This window comes from Aquarana catesbeiana, linkage group LG06, assembly GCF_042186555.1.
Source record: "Aquarana catesbeiana isolate 2022-GZ linkage group LG06, ASM4218655v1, whole genome shotgun sequence".
Lineage (NCBI taxonomy): Eukaryota > Metazoa > Chordata > Amphibia > Anura > Ranidae > Aquarana > Aquarana catesbeiana.
In genome coordinates this window covers 29,199,251-29,220,247 of record NC_133329.1, presented here as the reverse complement: position 1 = coordinate 29,220,247, position 20,997 = coordinate 29,199,251, and the positions used below count along the sequence as shown (strand labels likewise).

Genomic DNA, 20,997 nt, shown 5'->3' with positions numbered 1-20,997 from the left:
TTCAGCTGCCCACAGTTAAAATGGATGCAACCAGACTCAGTGGAGGGAGATTTCTGCAGCATATTTGGCAAGTACAGAAAATATATATAACATAATATGCAAAGTGGTTGGAGGGAAGCTTCAGAAATGGCAAAGATGTTTTTATTCCAAATTATGTGAGCAGACTGCAGTATTATTTATTTCATCTATTTCTGTACTTTTACTTTAGGAAGTGAAGCAAGTGCCACAAATAACCGAGAAAATTAAACGGGGCAAACAAGATAAGATGAATAAGCAACAATCAAATAAACATAACAAGGACAACATGACGAAAAATCAACAATTACAGAAAGGACCTCCATCAAACAATACAACACAAGTAGAAAGGCATGGAGAAATGAATCAGGCCATCCGCATTCTGTCCTGGCCAAAGACCGACAGTCATTGGCTGCTGACACTTTTGCGGTCTCCATATTTCAGGGAAACAGTGAAGGATGTGGAGACCATCAACGTGACTGGAAGTGAACTTGAGAAAATCACAGAACAGACCTCATCTGTCACCACATACATTTTTTATTTTACCAAGGAAAGCCTGAAATTATTTAATTCTCAGCTACACAACAGTGTGAAGCTTCTGTCTAATTTTGGTAAGTAAACATCCAACTATACAACGGGCTCTTCATATACAGTAGCTATACCAGTTTGAGGACATGAAGACGTTTCATCTATTGGCTGTTGAGGGAGAAATTTCCAGTATTTTACACAAAATATGTTCTTACAACTCTAGATCCAACCCAGGGCAACCAGCTGCTTCATCTTTAAAGCAGAGTTACAGCCATTTATTGAACTGTGCACCCAAAGCCTTTGATTTATAGACCAAATACATCTTAAATATAGAGCCATTTATCCAACTGTCCATCCAGAGCCTCTGGTTTATAGACCGGATACATCCACGATATAGAGCTATATATCCAAATGTCCATCCAGAGCCTCTGGTTTATAGACCAGATACATACAAATATAGTTATGTATCCAAATGTCCATCCAGAGCCTCTGGTTTATAGACCAGATACATACAAATATAGTTATGTATCCAAATGTCCATCCAGAGCCTCTGGTTTATAGACCAGATACATACAAATATAGAGCTATGTATCCAACTGTCCATCTAGAGCCTCTGGTTTATAGACAGATACATCCTAAATATAGAACGATTTACCCAACTGTCCATCAAGAGCTTCTGGTTTATAGACCGGATACATTCTAAATATAGAGCCATTTGTCCAACTGTCCATCCAGAGCCTCTGGTTTATAGACCGGATACATCCACAATATAGAACCATTTTTCCAACTGTCCATCCAGAGCCTCTGGTTTATAGACTGGATAAATCCTAAATATAGAGCCATTTATCCAACTGTCCATCCAGAGCCTCTGGTTTATAGACCAGATGCATCCTAAATATAGAGCCATGTATCCAACTGTGCATCCAGAGCCTCTGGTTTATAGACCGGATACATCCTAAATATAGAGCCATTTATCCAACTGTCAATCCATAGCCTCTGGTTTATAGACCGGATATATCCTAAATATAGAGCCATTTATCCAACTGTCCATCCATAGCCTCTGGTTTATAGACCGGATACATCCTAAATATAGAGCCATTTATCCAACTGTCCATCCAGAGCCTCTGGTTTATAGACCGGATACATCCTAAATATAGAACCATTTATCCAACTGTCCATCCAGAGCCTCTGGTTTATAGACCGGATACATCCTAAGTATAGAACCATTTATCCAACTGTCCATCCAGAGCCTCTGGTTTATAGACCAGATACATCCTAAATATAGAACCATTTATCCAACTGTCCATCCAGAGCCTCTGGTTTATAAACCTCCTAAATATAGAGCAATTTATCTAACTGTACATCCAAAGCCTCTGGTTTATAGACCAGATATAGTATAAATATAGAGCTGTTTATCCAATTGCCCTTGTAGAAACACTGGAATTTATTTATAACCAGTGGTGGAACTATCAGGGTCACAAAGCTCACATTTGCGACCGGGTCCTGGAGTTTTGCCACTATGGGGGAGGGGGCCCAAGAGCCTTGACTGTGGCCCCCTAGTGGCTGCAAGGCTCTGAGCTGCATGTCTCTTTCTCTCACAGCCCAGAGCCAGTGCTGACAGTTCCCTCCCCCTACACGGATGGGAGAGGAGGGAGAGAGAGCTGATCAGCTTCTTCTCCTCCCATCCCTCTCCTCCTGTGTCTGTCCCGCCCACACTCCCCAGCAGTGCTATGCATCTGAGGAGGGGGAGTGTGGGCAGGAAGTTTGAAGTCCAGCTGCCAGATGAGGAAAGGTGCCAATGCTTGAGTGAGCTCTCCATCCGTCCACTGTGAGTAAAGTCTCCCCCCTCCCTCCCTTCACTCTCCTGCCCCCCCAGTGAGTAAACTATTGTAAGAGGGACTCCAATGTAAGGGGTGCTCTGTGGACTCTATGTGATGACGTAAGGGGGGCTTTGGTGAGCAGAGACCGCCTCACATCAGAGTTCCCACAGCATTCCCCCTTACATCAGACCCCCCCACTTAAATCAGGGTTCCCTTTACATTCCAGAGTCCATAGAGATCCCCCTTAGTGTAAGTGGAAATTCTGCAGACTCTGATGTAAGGCACGGCTCTGCGGAATCTTATGTAAGGGGAGCTCTGCAGACTCTGATGTAGGTGGGCTTTGTGGACTTCGATGTAAAGGGGAATGCTGGGATCTCTGATGTAGAGGACAACTCTGATGTAGGGAGAGGCTCTGGGAACCCTGATTAAAGGGGAGTGCTGGGAACACTGATGTAAGTGGGGGCTCTGGTTACCAGAGTCTGCAGCATTCCTTCTCACATCAGAGTTCTCTCCTTACATCAGAGTTCTCAGTGTTCCCCCTTAAATTAAAGTCCCCAGAGTTCTCCCTTACACCAGAGTCTACAGAGTTGCCCCTTACACTGTAAGGGAACTCTGCGAGTTCAGATGTAAGGGGAATTCTGCAGATTCAGATGTAAAGGGGAACTCTTTGGATTCAGATATAAAAGGGAACTCTGAAGATTTAGGTGTATGTGGAAGCTCTGTGGATTCAGATGTAAAGTAGATCTCTGTGGATTCAGATGTAAAGGGGAACTCTGTGGATTCAGATGTAAAGGGGAACTCTGTGGATTCAGATGTAAAGGGGAACTCTGTGGACTCTGATGTAAGGGGGGAATCTAACATGCTATCTTCTGAGGGTTCCCCTTGTCCTGTAGAAGTGGTAAATATTCAGGAAATGTGTAGGCACATGGGATACCCTGTTGTAATTATATACAACATATATGAGCCACTATTTGGCGCATTTGACCTATGTTCTTATTATACATTTATACGCAGTCACGTAGGTTTATATATGTATCCTAAATAATGTCTAAACATCAACTTGTGGGGTTTGCAGATTAACATTCCCTGTTTTTTAAGGGTTTGTTTTTTGTGATGTGTAAGTAATACATTTGATTTATTTTTTTAATTTTTGAGTCAAAGTTTTTCTTGATTGCGTGTGTTGAACCTTTTTTTACTTTGGTGGTGTATCAACACAGCGATTGAATAGGAGCAAAGAACAGAAGATCATCAGTCCATAAATGGTTTTTGAAAATATTCCATGTAATAATCTTACTGTAACTGTTTTTTTTTTTTTTGCAGAAAATAAGAAAATAATTGTAGTGATAGATAATCTGGAGAATAAATACGATGAGCAAGAAGCTACAAAACTCTACCACAAATTACCTATCAGCAGCCTTTCCAAACACCTTTTTCTTTTTTGGAAGAGGGAGAAAGAGACGGATTATCTGACACATCTCACCAAGAACCAACAGGTCGCCGAAAAAGCTGAACAAAAAATGAAACAGTTCCAAAATCTGATAAATGAGAGAAGTAAGAATTTCTGAATCATCACCGTCTTCCTCTGTCTAGAAGTTGTTGAATTATTTTTAAATGTTTAACCACTTGCCGACCAGCCGCCGCAGTTTTACTGCGGCAGAATGGTATGGCTGGGCGAAGTAACATAACATGTGACCACTAGGGACGCGCCACGCCACCGGGGACGCGCACGCGCCGGCTGCGCGCCCCCCCGAGCCGATGCGACATGGAGAACCGGGATCTGTGTGTGTAAACACACAATTTCCGGTTCTCTGCGTAAAGAAGTGACAGATCATCTGTTCATACAGAGTATGAACAGCGATCTATCTCTTCCCCTACACAGTCCCCTCCCCCCTTCAGTTAGAACACACACTGAGGGAACACAATTAACCCCTTGATCACCCCCTAGTGTTAACACCTTCATTGCCAGTGACATTTTTACAGTAATCAATGCATTTTTATAGCACTGATCGCTGTATTAATTCCAGTGGTCCCAAAAATGTGTCAAAAGTGTCCGATGTGTCCGCCATAATGTCGCAGTCACGATAAAAATCGCAGATCGCCGCCATTACTAGTAAAAAAAAAAATATATAATAAAAATGCTATAAATCTATCCCCTATTTTGTAGATGCTATAACTTTTGCGCAAACCAATCAATATACACTTATTGCAATTTTTTTTTACCAAAAATATGTAGAAGAATACATATCGACCTAAACTGAGGAAAAACAATGTTTTTTTTTATATATTTTTGGGGGATATTTTTTATAGCAAAAAGTAAAAAATATTGCATTTTTTTCAAAATTGTGGCTCGTTTTTTGTTTATAGCGCAAAAAAAAAAAAAACGCAGAGGTGATCAAATACCACCAAAAGAAAGCTCTATTTGTGGGGAAAAAAAGGACATCAATTTTGTTTGTGTGCAATGTCGCACGACCGCGCAATTGTCAGTTAAAGCGTCGCAGTGCCGAATCGCAAAAAAGTGCTCTGGTCAGGAAGGGGAATTAAAAACTTCTGGGGCTGAAGCGGTTTATGAAAGAAATAAACTGTATAATGCACACATTAGCCACTTCAGCTCCTGAAGATTTTACTCCTTTCATGACCAAGGCATTTTTTGCTATTGGGCACTGAGCTACTTTAATTGGCGATTGCGCGGTCATGCAATGCTGTACCCAAACTAAATTGATATCATTTTTTTGCCACAAATAGAGCTTTCTTTTGGTGGTATTTAATCACAACTGTGTTTTTTTATTTTTTGCAATATAAATGAAAAAAAGACCAAAAATTTTGAAAAAAAAAAAAAAACACAATATTTTCTACTTTCTGGTATAAAACATATCCGATAAAAAAAATAAGAAAATCAAATGTTTTCATGAATTCTGTCCAAAATTTTGTCCAAAATGTATTCTGCTACATGGGAGAGAAGGTATTTTGCCCATCATCTAGAAAATAAAGCACCATATCCCTTAGAAATATTTAAGAAATTAGGAAAGGTATATGGTATTTTTAGGGTGCTAAATTAGAACAAAATAGTTTTATAAAAAGTAGAAATTTATTCAAGCAATAAAAACAGACGTACAAAAATAGATATTGATATTACAGTACTTATACATGTGCTGACTGATTTCATCTCTACATGTTTCGCCTTGATAATTGGCTTCTTCGGGAGATTTAATTAATATCAGGCACAATGAACACTAGAAATAAACAGATTTTTCTTTTTTTTTTTATTTCTGTTTATTTCTAGTGCTCATTGTGCCTGATATCAATTAAATCTCCTGAAGAAGCCAATTATCAAGGCGAAACATGTAGAGATGAAATCAGTCAGCACATGTATCAGTACAGTAATATCAATATCTATTTTCGTATGTCTGTTTTTATTGCTTGAATAAATTTCTACTTTTTATAAAACTATTTTGTTCTAATTTAGCACCTTAAAAATACCATATACCTAATTTCTTAAATATTCTGCTACATGTTTTGGGTTTTAAACAAATCCCAATAAGTGCATATTGATTGGTTTGCGTGAAAGTTATAGTTTGTCAAAAGTATGTGATATATACTGAAATCTTTATTTTTAATTATTTTTTTTATGCTACTAATGGGGGCGATCAATGGCGACTTATAATGGGATATTGCGGCCGACAATCTGACACTAACTGACCCTGGGTAGGAACTGACCCACTAGTTACTGCCATGTCTAGTATAAATAAATAAATAAATAAATAAATAAATAAATACAAATTCCAGTAAACTGTATATAACATGGTTTGTAGATGCTATAACTTTCATTCCAACTTTCAAAACCAATTAATATACACTTATTGAGATTTTATATAATTTTATATAAGATAGATATATAAGATAGATTTTATATAAGACATGTAGCAGAATACATTTTGACATAAATTTGTGAAGAAATTTGATTTTGTTTACATTTTTTATTGGATATGTTTTATAACAGAAAGTAAAGAATATGTGTTTTTTTTTCAAAATTTTTTTTTTCGTTTATATAATAAAAAATAAAATACCCAGTGGTGTTTAAATACTGCCAAAAGAAATTTCTATTTGGTGGTATGCTTTGTATTAGAAAGACTATTGAATAATTGAAAAACACCACTTTAATCTATAAGGTTTATTAATTTTTTTCCAATCTGTTTTAATCTCACAGTTGGGGGACCTGATACACCATGGCCGGTAAGTTTTTAAAATATAATCTTTTTTATATACAGTGTAAGCATTTTGTTTGCTGGGTCTCTGCGTTCCAATCACCTTTCATAACTTTAGACCCTGCTAGGCAAAATGACTGTTCCGCTTTAAGGGCTCATGCATATGAATGCATTTATGTGTATCCCTTTAAGAATTCAACATATTTTTAAGGGGGGCTCATGCAAAAAAAACAGCAGGAGGTCACCCCCAAATTCTATAAGGCGGGAACCCCATGCAAAAATCAAGAGAAAGCCTGAGGTCCACTCAAAAAATCCATATTAGACCTTTATCTGAGCATGCTGCCTGACAGGCCAGGAAAGGGGGTGTTTGCGAGTAACGCGGTTAACGAGCGTTTTCCAAAACGAGCACTGTATTTCTAAGAACCCTACCTTGGTTTGCGAGTGTTGTCTCGCAAAACAAGCAGGATTCAGGCCAAAAGCAGTGTGCAATACCGCTTTCGTCCTGAGGTAGGGGGCGCCAGAGCCGAACAGCGCCAATCGTCGGCGTTTGGAAATGCACGGAAACGCCCAAGGACAGTTCGGCTGACCTCGGCAAACCTCGGAAAGGCTCTGAGTCTTTCTGAGGTTTGCTGAGTCTTTCCGAGATTTGCCAAGGTCAGCCGAAGCGTGCTCGGGCCTTTTCGGCCGTTTCCGAAGCTCTCCGGCGCCCCCTCGCCTGTGGCCGCATACGGTATTGCATCCCACTGAAGTCAATGCGTAACTAATTATTTTCATTTCCATTGACTTCAATGGGAAAACTCGCTTTGATATGCGAGTACATTGGATTACGAGCATACTCCTGGAATGGACTATGCTAGTAATCCAAGGTTCCATTGTACATGCACTCAATGTGGGGGGTTACCTTGCCAGGGGGGGAACTCCTTGGCAAGGCAGTTTGTCCTCATGTCTTCTTGTCGATGAGGACAAGAGCATCTTCCCCACAATCCTGACTCGCTGGTTGTGAGCATCTGAGGGTCTACTTATTGGAATCTGGAAGCCCTCTTTAACAATAAAAACAAAAGTCCTACGATGTATGTCCATCATCAATCATGTTGTCCAGCAATGTAGATGTCTGATGCCAACTCTCATCCTGATGACTTCTTGCCCTCTACTGACAGCTCCGGTGGATAACAGTAAAGTCTCCCGGGTAATAACATTGACCATAAATGGCCATAACCATATTTGGTCAATGTTGTCACAGGGACCCAAAGCTCAGCTCTGGTATGAATTTTGGAACTCCACACAAAAAATAAAAAAAAAGAAAGCATGAGGTACCCCCTCCCCCCGAAAAAATTCACATCAGACCTTTATCTGTGCATGTAGCTTGGCAGGCCAGGAAAGGGGAGGATGAGGGTGTGACCCCCTCCTGAACAATACCAGGCCACATGCCCTGACTGTTGGGGGGGTACTTTGCCAGTGGTGCCCCTTGCAAACCATCTTGTCCCCATGTTGAAGAGGACAAGAACCTGTCATATTTAGGCAACAATGTCACCCCCTATCCCCACTCCTTTGCTTTTGCAGCTGGGAATCACTCAGCTCATCCCTATTCTTTGACAATCACGCGCCATTTCAAGCCCATTGCACTCTTACAAACCACCAAAAAACTGATTGCTCGTAAAACCTTGCGGTGTAAAAAATGTTCTACTCTGTGGTCACCATGGTTAAACCATCCTAAGTGCATAGTTACCCCTTGCTGACCTAATACATCCTTTTTCCTTTGATGACTGGTCGCAATTACCTGTTGTAATCTTTTTGATTGCTGTGTTGTATCTCTATACCCTTCCCATCCCCCTTTACACTTCATATCACTTTCCCTCCCAATTCCTCCTTCTTCCTCTTCACACTAACTCCTCATTTATATCATTGGAGCAACTCTCCTATGTACTGCTGCAATGTCTTATGACTTATAAGGGTTGTCTACAGGCTACTTACATATCCTGTTGACTTCTAGACCATGCTCTAACTGTAGTTTCATTGCACATGTCTTCTCCTTTTCTGTATGTGGATTTAAATCTAAAATAAAAAAATCTATTGAATTAGAAAAAAAAAAAAAACATTAAAAAATCTCAATTTTACTTCCCATATTGACTCCAATAAATTTTTTCAAAGTGGTGTCCAAAATGTCCCAATTTTATCAAAAATTTGAAAAGACTTTAAATTTCGCTCATCCCAAATCATTATTATTTATCTTATACTTTTCAAAAATCTATATATCTTCTCTTAACCACACCATAGAATATGGTGTAATTTATGATTGTTCTCAGGTTCAGAAGGTCCATGTCTGATGTTTAACCCAAAATGTATCTCTGTAGGGACCTAGGACTGTCGGGATCTTCTCCAGATCTGCAAAAGAGGACTATGAATGGTTGGAGAAACTGCTGAAATCACCAAAATGTCAGGATTTTGTAAAAGATGTCAGACCGTTTTATATATCTAACAAAGGATATGAAGATTTTTATAAAGAGGTCATTAATTGCACCTTTGGGATCCTGTATCACACCAAGAACAGAGGGAGAGTCAATATCACTGATGTCACAGACTCCTTGTATGACATGGAAATAGAATATATGTCATCTGCACTTGGTAAATAGTCACATGTAACCAGTGGTAAAGTCTTCGACTGAACAAATTTAATTTGACCCTTAAGGTAAAATTTTTTAAGTGTGTCTTCTAAGCAATGCATGCTTTGGAATACCAGGACAAGACACAGGACAGATATTGGCTATGAAATGTAGAATAGAAAAATTAGAGGTTAAAAAAATTATGCAAAGCCAGGGATTTTTTTTTTCAGCGGGAACGTGGGGGAACGCAGTTCCGGCACCTTCTGCACTGAATGTATGTAATGGCAAAGGGTGCTGGGGTGTGCTGGAGGCTGGGAGATCTATTGTTGATGGGAAGGGTCTATTGTTGTTGGCTACTGGAGGGTCCATTGATGCTGGCTGATGGGGGGTCTATCGTTGCTGGGGGCCAATTGTTGCTGGGAGGGATCTACTGATGAGAGAGGGGTTTATTGTTGCTGGCTGCTGGAGGGTCTATTGATGCTGGCTTCTGGGAGATCTGTTGTTGCTGACAGGGGTCTACTGTTGCTGGGGTGGATCTGTTGTTACTAGGGTGGATCTTTTGTTACTGGAGGGTCATTTTGTTGCGGGGGTCTATTGTTGAAAGAAGGGTATATATCTTAATGCTTATTAATAAAATCTATACAAATTACTTAGCACCACAAAATGATACTTGGTTCTGTATTCTCTAAAAAGGTCCGTACTGGAAGGTGGGTAGAGGATGGAACCAAGGGGCGGTGCTCAGAGTTGGATAGGGGCCGAAGACAAGGGGTGACTTGAAAAGGGGAGTTCCTGAACCTATTCTCTGAGAAAAAAAGCCCTGTGCAAAGTAATATTTAATCTATAAATTGTCTTACACATCTCAGAACGTTGGGAGGCAGCATGTACTGTACATTTGTATAACTCATTATAGCAGAATTTACCCACCAACTTTACATGTATATGCAGCCAAAGCTTACTATACCAACATACATTACAAGAGTTTAATGCCCCATACACACAATAGGATTTTCCGACAAAAAAATCCATGAGATTTTTTCCAACGGATGTTGGCTCAAACTTGTCTTGCATACACACGGTCACACAAAGTTGGTCGGAAATTCCGAACGTCAAGAACGCGGTGACGTATGACACGTACGACGAGCCGAGAAAAATGAAGTTCAATAGCCAGTGCTGCTCTGCTGCTTGATTCCGAGCATGCGTGGCACTTTGTGCGTCAGAATTGTGTACACATGATGGGAATTTCCGACAACGGATTTTGTTGTCGGAAAATTTGAGAACCAGATCTCAAATTTTGTGTGACGGGAATCCCTATGAAAAATGTGTGATGAAGCCTACACACAGTCGGAATTTCCTACAACAAGGTCCTATCACACATTTTCCATCGGAAAATCCTATCGTGTGTACTGGGCATTATGGCAACCCAAGTTTTGTCCATGCAAAGAAAAGCAACAGGTTCACCTTACAGTGTATGTATTCATTCACTTTTTTTTTTTTTTTTTTCTTGCTGTCTATGTCCTGTTGGGGAGATTTCCCTTAATTTCCTGTGTCAGAGATGCAAGAAAAAGTGGGAGGACAGTTGTCACATGAATAGTTGTCCCCACTTTTCCTCTCTTTTCCAGTATTACAATTTTCCATCATGTTTTGTCCCAAAGACAATGGGCACCAGGACAAGTACAGAGGCTGAATGTACCCAGTGGGATACTAGAAAACAATGACAATTTGATAGCGGAGACAATCCTCCCTACTCTAGAAAATGAAAAAAGAAAACACTTTTGGCTATATATACACTTTAATGTCCCCCCCACCCCAATCAAACATTACATATTCACCTTTCCTTCACTCAACCGCCACCTAGTTCAAGTACCAGGAGAAAAGAAAGACAGCCTCCTGTAAGCTCCATGTTGCTAACAGAAAGCTATGGACTTCCTCCCACCCAGCCTCAATGCTAAAGCACCGGACAAATGACTAAGCACATTAGCACTTTCACATGGAACGTGTCACATGCTCCTCCATACTAGGAAGTGTGGAGTGTTTTTATTATTCTCAAGGACTGTCCCCTTCCCACGGCGTCCCTCTGTCCTCTTCCCACAGCGTCCCTCTGTCCTTCTCCCACGGTGTCCCTCTGTCCTCTTCCCACAGCGTCCTTCTGTCCTCTTCCCACAGCGTCCCTCTGTCCTTCTCCCATGGCGTCCCTCTGTCCTCCTCCCACGGCATCCCTCTGTCCTCCTCCCACGGCGTCCCTCTATCTTCTTCCCATGGCATCCCTCTGTCCTCCTCCCATGGCATCGCTCTGTCCTCCTCCCACGGCGCCCCTCTGTCCTCCTCCCATGAAGATGACAGGGCAGGTCTTAAAAAGGGAGGGGGGGCCTTGATAGAAAGGGGTGGGTCATATTTAAATTAGGGGGTGCACAAGCTTAGTCAGGCCTAGGGCGGCATAAAACCTAAATACACCACTGGTAATAGGATATTACTGTCTTTCTATCTGGCACAGGACGGTGCAACATTTTAGTGGTAATAGATGACCTCAAGGACAGCAGATCAAATGAAAAGGAGAGGATTCTATACACTCAGCCCAGCATCCGAAAGTACGCTCGCAATCTTCTTCTTGTCACCCCGGAAGAGAAGAAGGATAAAGAAACACTTCTGTCCAAGCTGATGGAAATATTTGTGTCCCCTGCGATAAAGGAAGCAGGTATATAGAGAATGTGCCAACTATATAACATCCATAAAAGGTACCTATATCCTAAACATTGAAGAGAGGAGGATTGAATTGAGGCTACTATGGACTTTTCATGGTACCGTATACAAAGGCTTTACAAACGCAACATTATTTAAAAAAATTAAGTTCATTACAAATATTCATTGGTTAAAAAAGACAAACATTTATAAAATAGAGACACCGGTATGTGTCGCTATGGTATACTTAATTGCTCTGTATATTCAATAAGACACAAATGCAGTGACATCAAAAGGCGAGTGCTCTTTAGTTGTCACATGTAGTTGTATAGCTATTGCTCAACATAATTTGCGGATGCACTTCCACTTTTTCAGGCGCTTAAATATATTAACAGAGCAAGCATCAACTTGATTTCTATGAACCGAGAGAAAAGAAATAGTGTGTATACCATTCAATAACAATATGGAGTGCACCCTTATCTTACTCACAACTTAACCACGTATATGGACCCACAAGTCAAAAAGTCTACCCAGTGGATATGGGAGAATTAAACCAGAGGGCGCGTATCTTTATCATTTATTGGTAAAATAATAGAGGAAGCAGGTATTTCTTAAAATGTTTTTAGTAGTCTTGAAGTGGAGTTCTGCCTAAAAAAAAAAAAAAAAATTAAAGGCAGCAGCTACAAATACTGCAGCTTCTGACTTTTAAAATAAGGACACTTACCTGTCCAGGGCGCCCGCAATGTTCTCACCGAAGCCGACCCGTCCCTCAGCTCTGGGTGGAGGCGCCGCCATCTTCAGTAAGGGAATCAGAAAATGAAGCCTTGTGGCTTCACAGTCTGGTTCCCTACTGCGTATACACGAGTCTCGCTGTACATTCTGAATGGTCCTTGTTGTCTCCTGGGACCCGTGTGTCTGAGGAGGGGCCAGACATGGCGTAGAGCGCCGTGAATACTGCAGTGAACTTTCTCCGGAAGTGGGAGCAAATACCTGGATTAGACAGGTATCTGCTCCCCCCCTGAAAGGTGCCAAATGTGACACCGGGGGGGGGGGGGGATCAGCGGAAGTTCCATTTATGAGTGGAACTCCGCTTTAAGAAAATAAATAACCAATGTGTAATCTGAGAAAGAATAAACTTAATAAAAATAGGGGTCAAACCTTTAACTAAGAAAGTATGAACATTCTATTCTACATTCTTCATATTGTTTTATATACTGTGTAGCAATGTGCATTTGGATAAAAAAAAAATAAAAAAAATAATGTTTTTTCGCTTTATACAGAAACACCACAAGAAGCAGAGGCATCAGTCAGAGAGATGGATACAAAGAATTCTGCCGGAGAGAAGGACACAAATAATTCTGCCGGAGAGAAGGACACAAATAATTCTGCCGGAGAGAAGGACACAAATAATACTGCTGGAGAGAAGGACACAACGAGTTCTGCTGGAGAGAAGGACACAACGAGTTCTGCTGAAGAGAAGGACACAAAGAATTCTGCTGGAGAGAAGGACACAACGAGTTCTGCTGGAGAGAAGGACACAAAGAATTCTGCTGGAGAGAAGGACACAAATAATACTGCTGGAGAGAAGGACACAACGAGTTCTGCTGGAGAGAAGGACACAACGAGTTCTGCTGGAGAGAAGGACACAAAGAATTCTGCTGGAGAGAAGGACACAACGAGTTCTGCTGGAGAGAAGGACACAACGAGTTCTGCTGGAGAGAAGGACACAACGAGTTCTGCTGGAGAGAAGGACACAAAGAATTCTGCTGGAGAGAAGGACACAAATAATACTGCTGGAGAGAAGGACACAACGAGTTCTGCTGGAGAGAAGGACACAACGAGTTCTGCTGGAGAGAAGGACACAAAGAATTCTGCTGGAGAGAAGGACACAACGAGTTCTGCTGGAGAGAAGGACACAACGAGTTCTGCTGGAGAGAAGGACACAACGAGTTCTGCTGGAGAGAAGGACACAAAGAATTCTGCTGGAGAGAAGGACACAAATAATACTGCTGGAGAGAAGGACACAACGAGTTCTGCTGGAGAGAAGGACACAACGAGTTCTGCTGGAGAGAAGGACACAAAGAATTCTGCTGGAGAGAAGGACACAACGAGTTCTGCTGGAGAGAAGGACACAAAAAATTCTGCTGGAGAGAAGGACACAACGAGTTCTGCTGGAGAAAAGGACACAAAGAATTCTGCTGGAGAGAAGGACACAACGAGTTCTGCTGGAGAGAAGGACACAACGAGTTCTGCTGGAGAGAAGGACACAAATAATTCTGCTGGAGAGAAGGACACAACGAGTTCTGCTGGAGAGAAGGACACAACGAGTTCTGCTGGAGAGAAGGACACAACAAGTTCTGCTGGAGAGAAGGACACAAAGAATTCTGCTGGAGAGAAGGACACAAATAATACTTCTGGAGAGAAGGACACAACGAGTTCTGCTGGAGAGAAGGACACAACGAGTTCTGCTGGAGAGAAGGACACAAAGAATTCTGCTGGAGAGAAGGACACAACGAGTTCTGCTGGAGAGAAGGACACAACGAGTTCTGCTGGAGAGAAGGACACAGCGAGTTCTGCTGGAGAGAAGGACACAACGAGTTCTGCTGGAGAGAAGGACACGAAGAATTCTGCTGGAGAGAAGGACACACCGAGTTCTGCTGGAGAGAGGGACACAAAGAATTCTGCTGGAGAGAGGAACACAAAGAATTCTGCCGGAGAGAAGGACAAAAGGAATTCCACCAGAGAGGACACAAATAATTCTGCCGGAGACTGAACCAAATACAGCAAAAGAAACTAATGAAACGGAAGTGTCATCGCAACTCTGAAAATGCTGAGCCATCAGGTGTTTGTGAGGCTACTGGGACACCTGAGATGCCAACTAATAGACCTGATGAAAACTCAGACAAAAAGATCCTCATGAACAGTGAACTTTCAGAGACAATATCAAAGGGATAATCTAACCCAGGGAAATACAAGGAATATGGACATTTGTATTTTTGTAGATATAGATAAATGAATCCGCGCTTAGGACAGTGTGAGGGCTGCTGCCTATCCCTAATTAGTACCCCTAGGGGTCTAATTGCATAAGTGGATAAGTAGTATGAGAATGAGAACGGCGCTGCCCTCTCCGTTGTTAAATAATGGGTACAGGTGTCATAAATTGCAAACTAATTTTATATAGCTACAGTATATAAAAAACTTTACCATCAGCTATCATAATAGGGTCCCAAACAAGAAAACCCATAATATTCGGGCATAACCAAAATACTCAAAGCACCAGTGATTTAGAAATTGCTAAATAAAACTACAAAATAAAATATGTCCCCCCAGTGAAATAGAATGTCTGCCAAGGTGAAATATATGATAAATCAGTGGGAAAATAGTATGGTGAATGATGCAGTAATTTACGAATAAAAAATAATAAGTTGACCCCAGAGCTCAAAAATATTGAGACAAAATGGCGCCAGAAAATTTTTTAAAATTGATGAAAATTGAATGTGCATAGTGGTGTCATTGTAATATCCGTGTTAACCCTTCCATGAGTGTATAAAAAAATTGAGTGAGGTTGTGATTGATCCCAATGTTCAAAAGTATTGGGACAGTATGGCGTTTATAATCCTAAAAATTTTCTTTATGTGTGACAAAATAAAGATCAAATCAAACACTCCCTGTGCACGTCTGTGTGAAAGAGCCCTAATGGCTTGAGATTACCTGTGACTGCTTTCATGAAATTGAAGCTACTGTCCATAGAGGGTTAATCTCTGACTTGCAGTACTTCCCCTGCAGAACAGCTGCTTCCTGTGTTGCTGCTGATTACAGAAGAGCTGCTGGTGGGATAGTGATATGTAGGATACAGCGGAAGAATTCCATCACTACAGCCCCCTTGTGTTTTCTCTTTTCTCTGCATCTCTGGAGAGTCTAACAGATTAAGGTGGTATATCGATGGAGTAGCAAGGTTACATAAAAAGCACATATCTCCTTTGGAACAGCCGTAAGGATCGCATTGAGCAGAGGAACGGCAGCATTACTGGAGTCATTATCATTTGTCCTGAGGCACCCACTCTGTCGCTCGGTACCCCTGTAGGGGTGATTATCTCTGGTGAGTGGGGTAGCATTGGGGGGTGAGCACTTCAAGTCACCATCTGAACAAAATGCACAGAAGTCACTGTGGTGAGCCCTTAAGGGTGAAATAATCAACTTTCACATTTGAACTCTGTTTTCCTATCTGGTTAAAAACACCCATTTTTGCATGGACTATATATATAAAATACTTTTTAGTAGTTAATCATCACCTGGTATAAACAAGAACAATTGGAATCTACCTTTTATGCATGTCATCCTTATATTTATATATTTATATGTTCCTATCTTATTGTATTTAATGCACAGGGAGTGTTTGATTTGATCTTTATTTTGTCACAAATAAAGAAAATTTTTAGGATTATAAACGCCATACTGTCCCAATACTTTTGAACATTGGGATCAATCACAACCTCACTCAATTTTTTTTATACACTCATGGAAGGGTTAACATGGATATTACAATGACACCACTATGCACATTCAATTTTCATCGATTTTAAAAAATTTTCTGGCGCCATTTTGTCTCAATATTTTTGAGCTCTGGGGTCAACTTATTATTTTTTATTCGTAAATTACTGCATCATTCACCATACTATTTTCCCACTGATTTATCATATATTTCACCTTGGCAGACATTCTATTTCACTGGGGGGACATATTTTATTTAGTAGTTTTATTTAGCAATTTCCAAATCACTGGTGCTTTGAGTATTTTGGTTATGCCCGAATATTATGGGTTTTCTTGTTTGGGACCCTATTATGATAGCTGATGGTAAAGTTTTTTATATACTGTAGCTATATAAAATTAGTTTGCAATTTATGACACCTGTACCCATTATTTAACAACGGAGAGGGCAGTGCCGTTCTCATTCTCATACTACTTATCCATTTGTATTTTTGTGTTCATACTTTGGACTTCTGATTTTGCAAACATAGAACCACAAGCTGATGGTTGTTAGGTATATTAATTTAAATAAAAGTTTCTCGGTTCAGTGTCCATGCATGGCTCTGTGCTGATCTACTAGAAGAATTCAGAGTGGGATGTGCCTTCATCATCCTGCTCAACAGCTCACACCACAGTTGTATCAAAGCTCTCACGTCCTAGTAACAGTCACATGTTGTAGAACCCTTTGTAGTCTACAGGTATTGCAATGTCTCAGTTTGGACTTCATTGAAATATTTATACCAAAATCTATTCCTGCCCGTACAGTGGCCAGAAGTGGAGGATCTATTATGATAAAAAACCTGCTTCTCCTATGTTAAAATGTTCACACAAAAGAGTCCTTCAGCAATTCTTCTCCTTGTCTTGGCCATCTTGTGCAAAGGTGGAGAAAAGCACGTATACAGTTCTCCATAGAATACTGAATAACTGGTAATCAGTAGTGTTGGTGGGTTCATGGAGGAACCACATGTCACCAACTTTATGGTTACTTTTATCAAGTATTCGCCTTATGGTAATGCTCTCTTTTGTGTGGGTTAATGCCCCTGGTGGCCGGTAGAATGGCACCGACCAAAAAGTAATTTTGAGGGAAATAGCAGGAAAAACTGATTTCCCTCAACCAGTTATTTTACACACATTACAATTACTCCTCAATCTAAAGGTATGGAGGGAAGATACTGTATATTTTGCAAGGCCTTGAACACTCGTGGTACAGGCCTTCTCCATTGGACTGTTTTGTTATGCAGCGTCCAACTTAGGGTCTCTCCTGAACTGAATGCTGGACATGTGCACTGCCGAAAAATGTGTTCGTTTTAGTTTTCAATTCATTTGTTTTTTTGGGTTTTTTTTTGGAAATTCGGAAATGAGAGAATTAAAAAAACATTGTAAATGAAGAAATTCATAAATTTGAAAATTCAGAAATTCTAAGTTCCGTGAATTCGTAAATTTGAAATTTCATAAATTCGCAAATTCGAAATTTCGGCATTCGTAAATTTCAAAATTCAGAAATTCATAAAATTCAAAATTCGGAAATTCAATAAATTTGTAAATTTGTAAATTCAAAATTTGTAAATTCGATAAATTCGTAAATGCGAAAATTCTAAAATTTGGTATCCGTAAATTCGGAACTCGAAAATTCATAAAATTGAAAATTCGGAAATTTGGAAATTTAAAAATCCGAAAATATGAAAATAAGAAAGGAAAATCCGAAAATTAGAAAGAACGAAAATCCAAAAATTCAAAAATTCTAAATAACTAACTAACTAATAATAACTAACTATTAAACTATAGGTGTGGGAATTTCCTTTCAAATTTGGCTGTTAGTGAATGTAACAAAAACAAATTTATCTGAAGTTATGAATTATCCGAAATAAATAAAAACTTGGAACGAAACTAAATAATAATAATTATAAGTTTTTATTATTATTGTTATTTATTATTATTTATTTGTTACGTTCCATTTGTTTAGATATGGCAGTCATTATTATGGATAATTCGTAACTTCGGATAAATTTGTATTCGTTACGTTCACTAACAGCCAAATTTGAAAGGAAATTCCAATACCTATAATTTAATAGTTAGTAGTAGTTAAGTTATTATTAGTTAGTTATTATTTCAGATTTTCGAGTTTTCAGGTTTTTGAATTTTCAGATTTTTGTTCTTATTTTCTGATTTTTGTTCTTTAGAATTTTTGGATTTTCATTCTGTTTTTGGATTTCTGAATTTACGCATTTTCAAATTTCCGGATTTTAAGATTTTCGAATTTCTGAATCTCTGAATTTCCAAATCTTTGAATTCCGAATTTCCAAAATTTTGAATTTTTGGATTTTCGAATTTCCAAAATTTCGAATTTTCGGGTTTTCGAATTTCCAATTTCCGAATTTTGGAATTTTCAAATCTCCAAATTTTCGAAATTTTGAATTTTTGGATTTTCGAATTTCCGAATTTCTGAAATTTTTAATTTTTAAATTTCCGAATATTTGGAAAAATTCAGAAATTCGAAAATTTGGTTATTCAGAAAAAAAAAAAGTCGGGAAACGAATTTCGAACTAAACAAATTGCACATGTCTACTGGATGCTTCTTCTTCCTTTTTATCTCTGACTTGTCCATTACCCATAAGCTTAACATGGATGTTTACACTTTTTTCCTGTTTCATGCACTGCAGGATATCAAAATGTAAAGAAAAATCCCTGTGATCGTTATGTGAAAAAATTAAATCAAGAAAAGAATAAAAAAAAAAAAGAGCTGCTACCACTAAAACAGTGCATACACTACACTATAACTGTATATCAAAAAACACAAATAATAAAGTGAAGTGCTCTTGTATGAAGCTCAGATATTCCACAATATATAAATGCATAAAAAAATCTACTGGTGATTATATATCAAAGTCAACAATGCAAGAAAGATATTCAATAAATATAATATAATCACAACTACTATCTTATACAAAAACCAGTGTGATAAAATAGTTCAATTTTTCTTGCATTGTTGATTTCGATATATAATGACCAGTAGATTTTTTTTATGCATTTATATATTGTGGAATATCTGAGCTTCATACAAGAGCACTTCACTGTAGGATATCCCTCTCACTCCATACTCCCGGTAAATCAGATCAAAAGATTCACTTAACCAGCATCTCAGCTTACTAAATAAATGGCAGAGTTAAACAACTTCTTCCTCATATAATATAAAACATGAATGTGTGGTGCTTCGCAGTCTTTACTGTGTAACACAAATAGCCAATCCCAAACTAATAATAAAATAAGTGATAAATTATGAAAAAAATAATCAAATAAGAAACTCCAATATGGTGCACCCAACACCAAACTGGGATACAGTTACCCTCAATTCTTCTATCACACTAGTTTCCCGATTTCTTCACAACTTGTGCTCAAAACACAAACGCACACTCACCAGAAGTGCATGACCCCTTTTTTCACAGGTAGGTCAAACAGCGACTTTTCGGCTCTCAAAGGTTCTTGCAATTTTAAATATTCCCCGGATTGTTCTTCAGTATGTTGGCAACTAGAGTGACAAAGCGGGAGATACTATAAAAAGTATCATAGAGTAGTATTTATTTGTAAAAGAAGAACAACCAATAAAAATAGAAGATTACACTCACATGCTGCAGTGCCTGTGTACCGGCACCAGTGTATACAGCCAGTGTTGTTATACATACAGCCAGAGCTACAATGGAATGGTTTAGATCAAAGCATATTCATGTGTTAGAATGGCCCAGTCAAAGTCCAGACCTCAATCCAATTGAGAATCTGTGGCAAAACTTGAAAATTGCTGTTCACAGACGCTCTCCATCCAATTTGACAGAACTTGAGCTATTTTGCAAAGAAGAATGGGCAAAAATGTCCCTCTCTAGATGTGCAAAGCTGGTAGAGACATCCCCAAAAAGACTTGCAGCTGTAATTGCAGTGAAAGGGGGTTCTACAAAGTATTGACTCCGGGGGGCGCCATACAAATGCCCCCCACACTTTTCACATATTTATTTGTAAAAAAAAATGAAAACCATTTATCATTTTCCTTCCACTTCACAATTATGTGCCACTTTGTGTTGGTCTATCACATAAAATCCCAATAAAATACATTCATGTTTTTGGTTGTAACATGACAAAATGTGGAAAATCTCAAGGGCTATGAATACTTTTTCAAGGCACTGTACATTTGTATAACTCATTATAGCAGAATTAACCCACCAACTTTACATGTGTATGCAGCCAAAGCTTACTATACCAACATACATTACAAGAGTTTAATGGCAACCCAAGTTTTGCCCATGCAAAAAAAAATCAACATGTTCACTTTACAGTGTATGTATTCATTAACTTTTTTGGGAGTTTTTTCTTGCTATGTCCTGTTGGGGAGATTTCCCTTCATTTCCTGTGTCAGAGAAGCAAGAGAAAGTGGGAGGAAATCTCTACAAAGTAAGTGGACTCCCCCGATTGCCGACAGTTGTCACATAAATAGTTGTCCCCACTTGGACATTTTCCTCTCTATTCCAGTATTCCAATTTTTCCATCATTTTTTGTCCAATGGACACCAGGACAGGTATAGAGGCTGGGAAGAATGAAGATTAATATCTAATATTCTTGTATCTCAGGGGCGTTTCTGGATGA

The 20,997-nt window shown here is 39.3% G+C and overlaps 1 protein-coding gene across 1 annotated transcript in view; it reads left to right on the top strand.

Annotated features, from left to right (window-relative positions):
- LOC141148243 (uncharacterized) overlaps window positions 1-15,426 on the top strand; it is a 30,965-nt gene extending 15,539 nt beyond the window's left edge. The window contains exons 5-10 of the mRNA XM_073635500.1: window positions 209-626; window positions 3,684-3,914; window positions 6,568-6,593; window positions 8,917-9,187; window positions 11,657-11,857; window positions 13,122-15,426. Coding sequence (XP_073491601.1) covers window positions 209-626; window positions 3,684-3,914; window positions 6,568-6,593; window positions 8,917-9,187; window positions 11,657-11,857; window positions 13,122-14,614 — 2,640 coding nt within the window. The 3' untranslated portion in view covers window positions 14,615-15,426. The remainder of the gene's footprint in view (window positions 1-208; window positions 627-3,683; window positions 3,915-6,567; window positions 6,594-8,916; window positions 9,188-11,656; window positions 11,858-13,121) is intronic.
- Window positions 15,427-20,997: the final 5,571 nt, after the last annotated feature.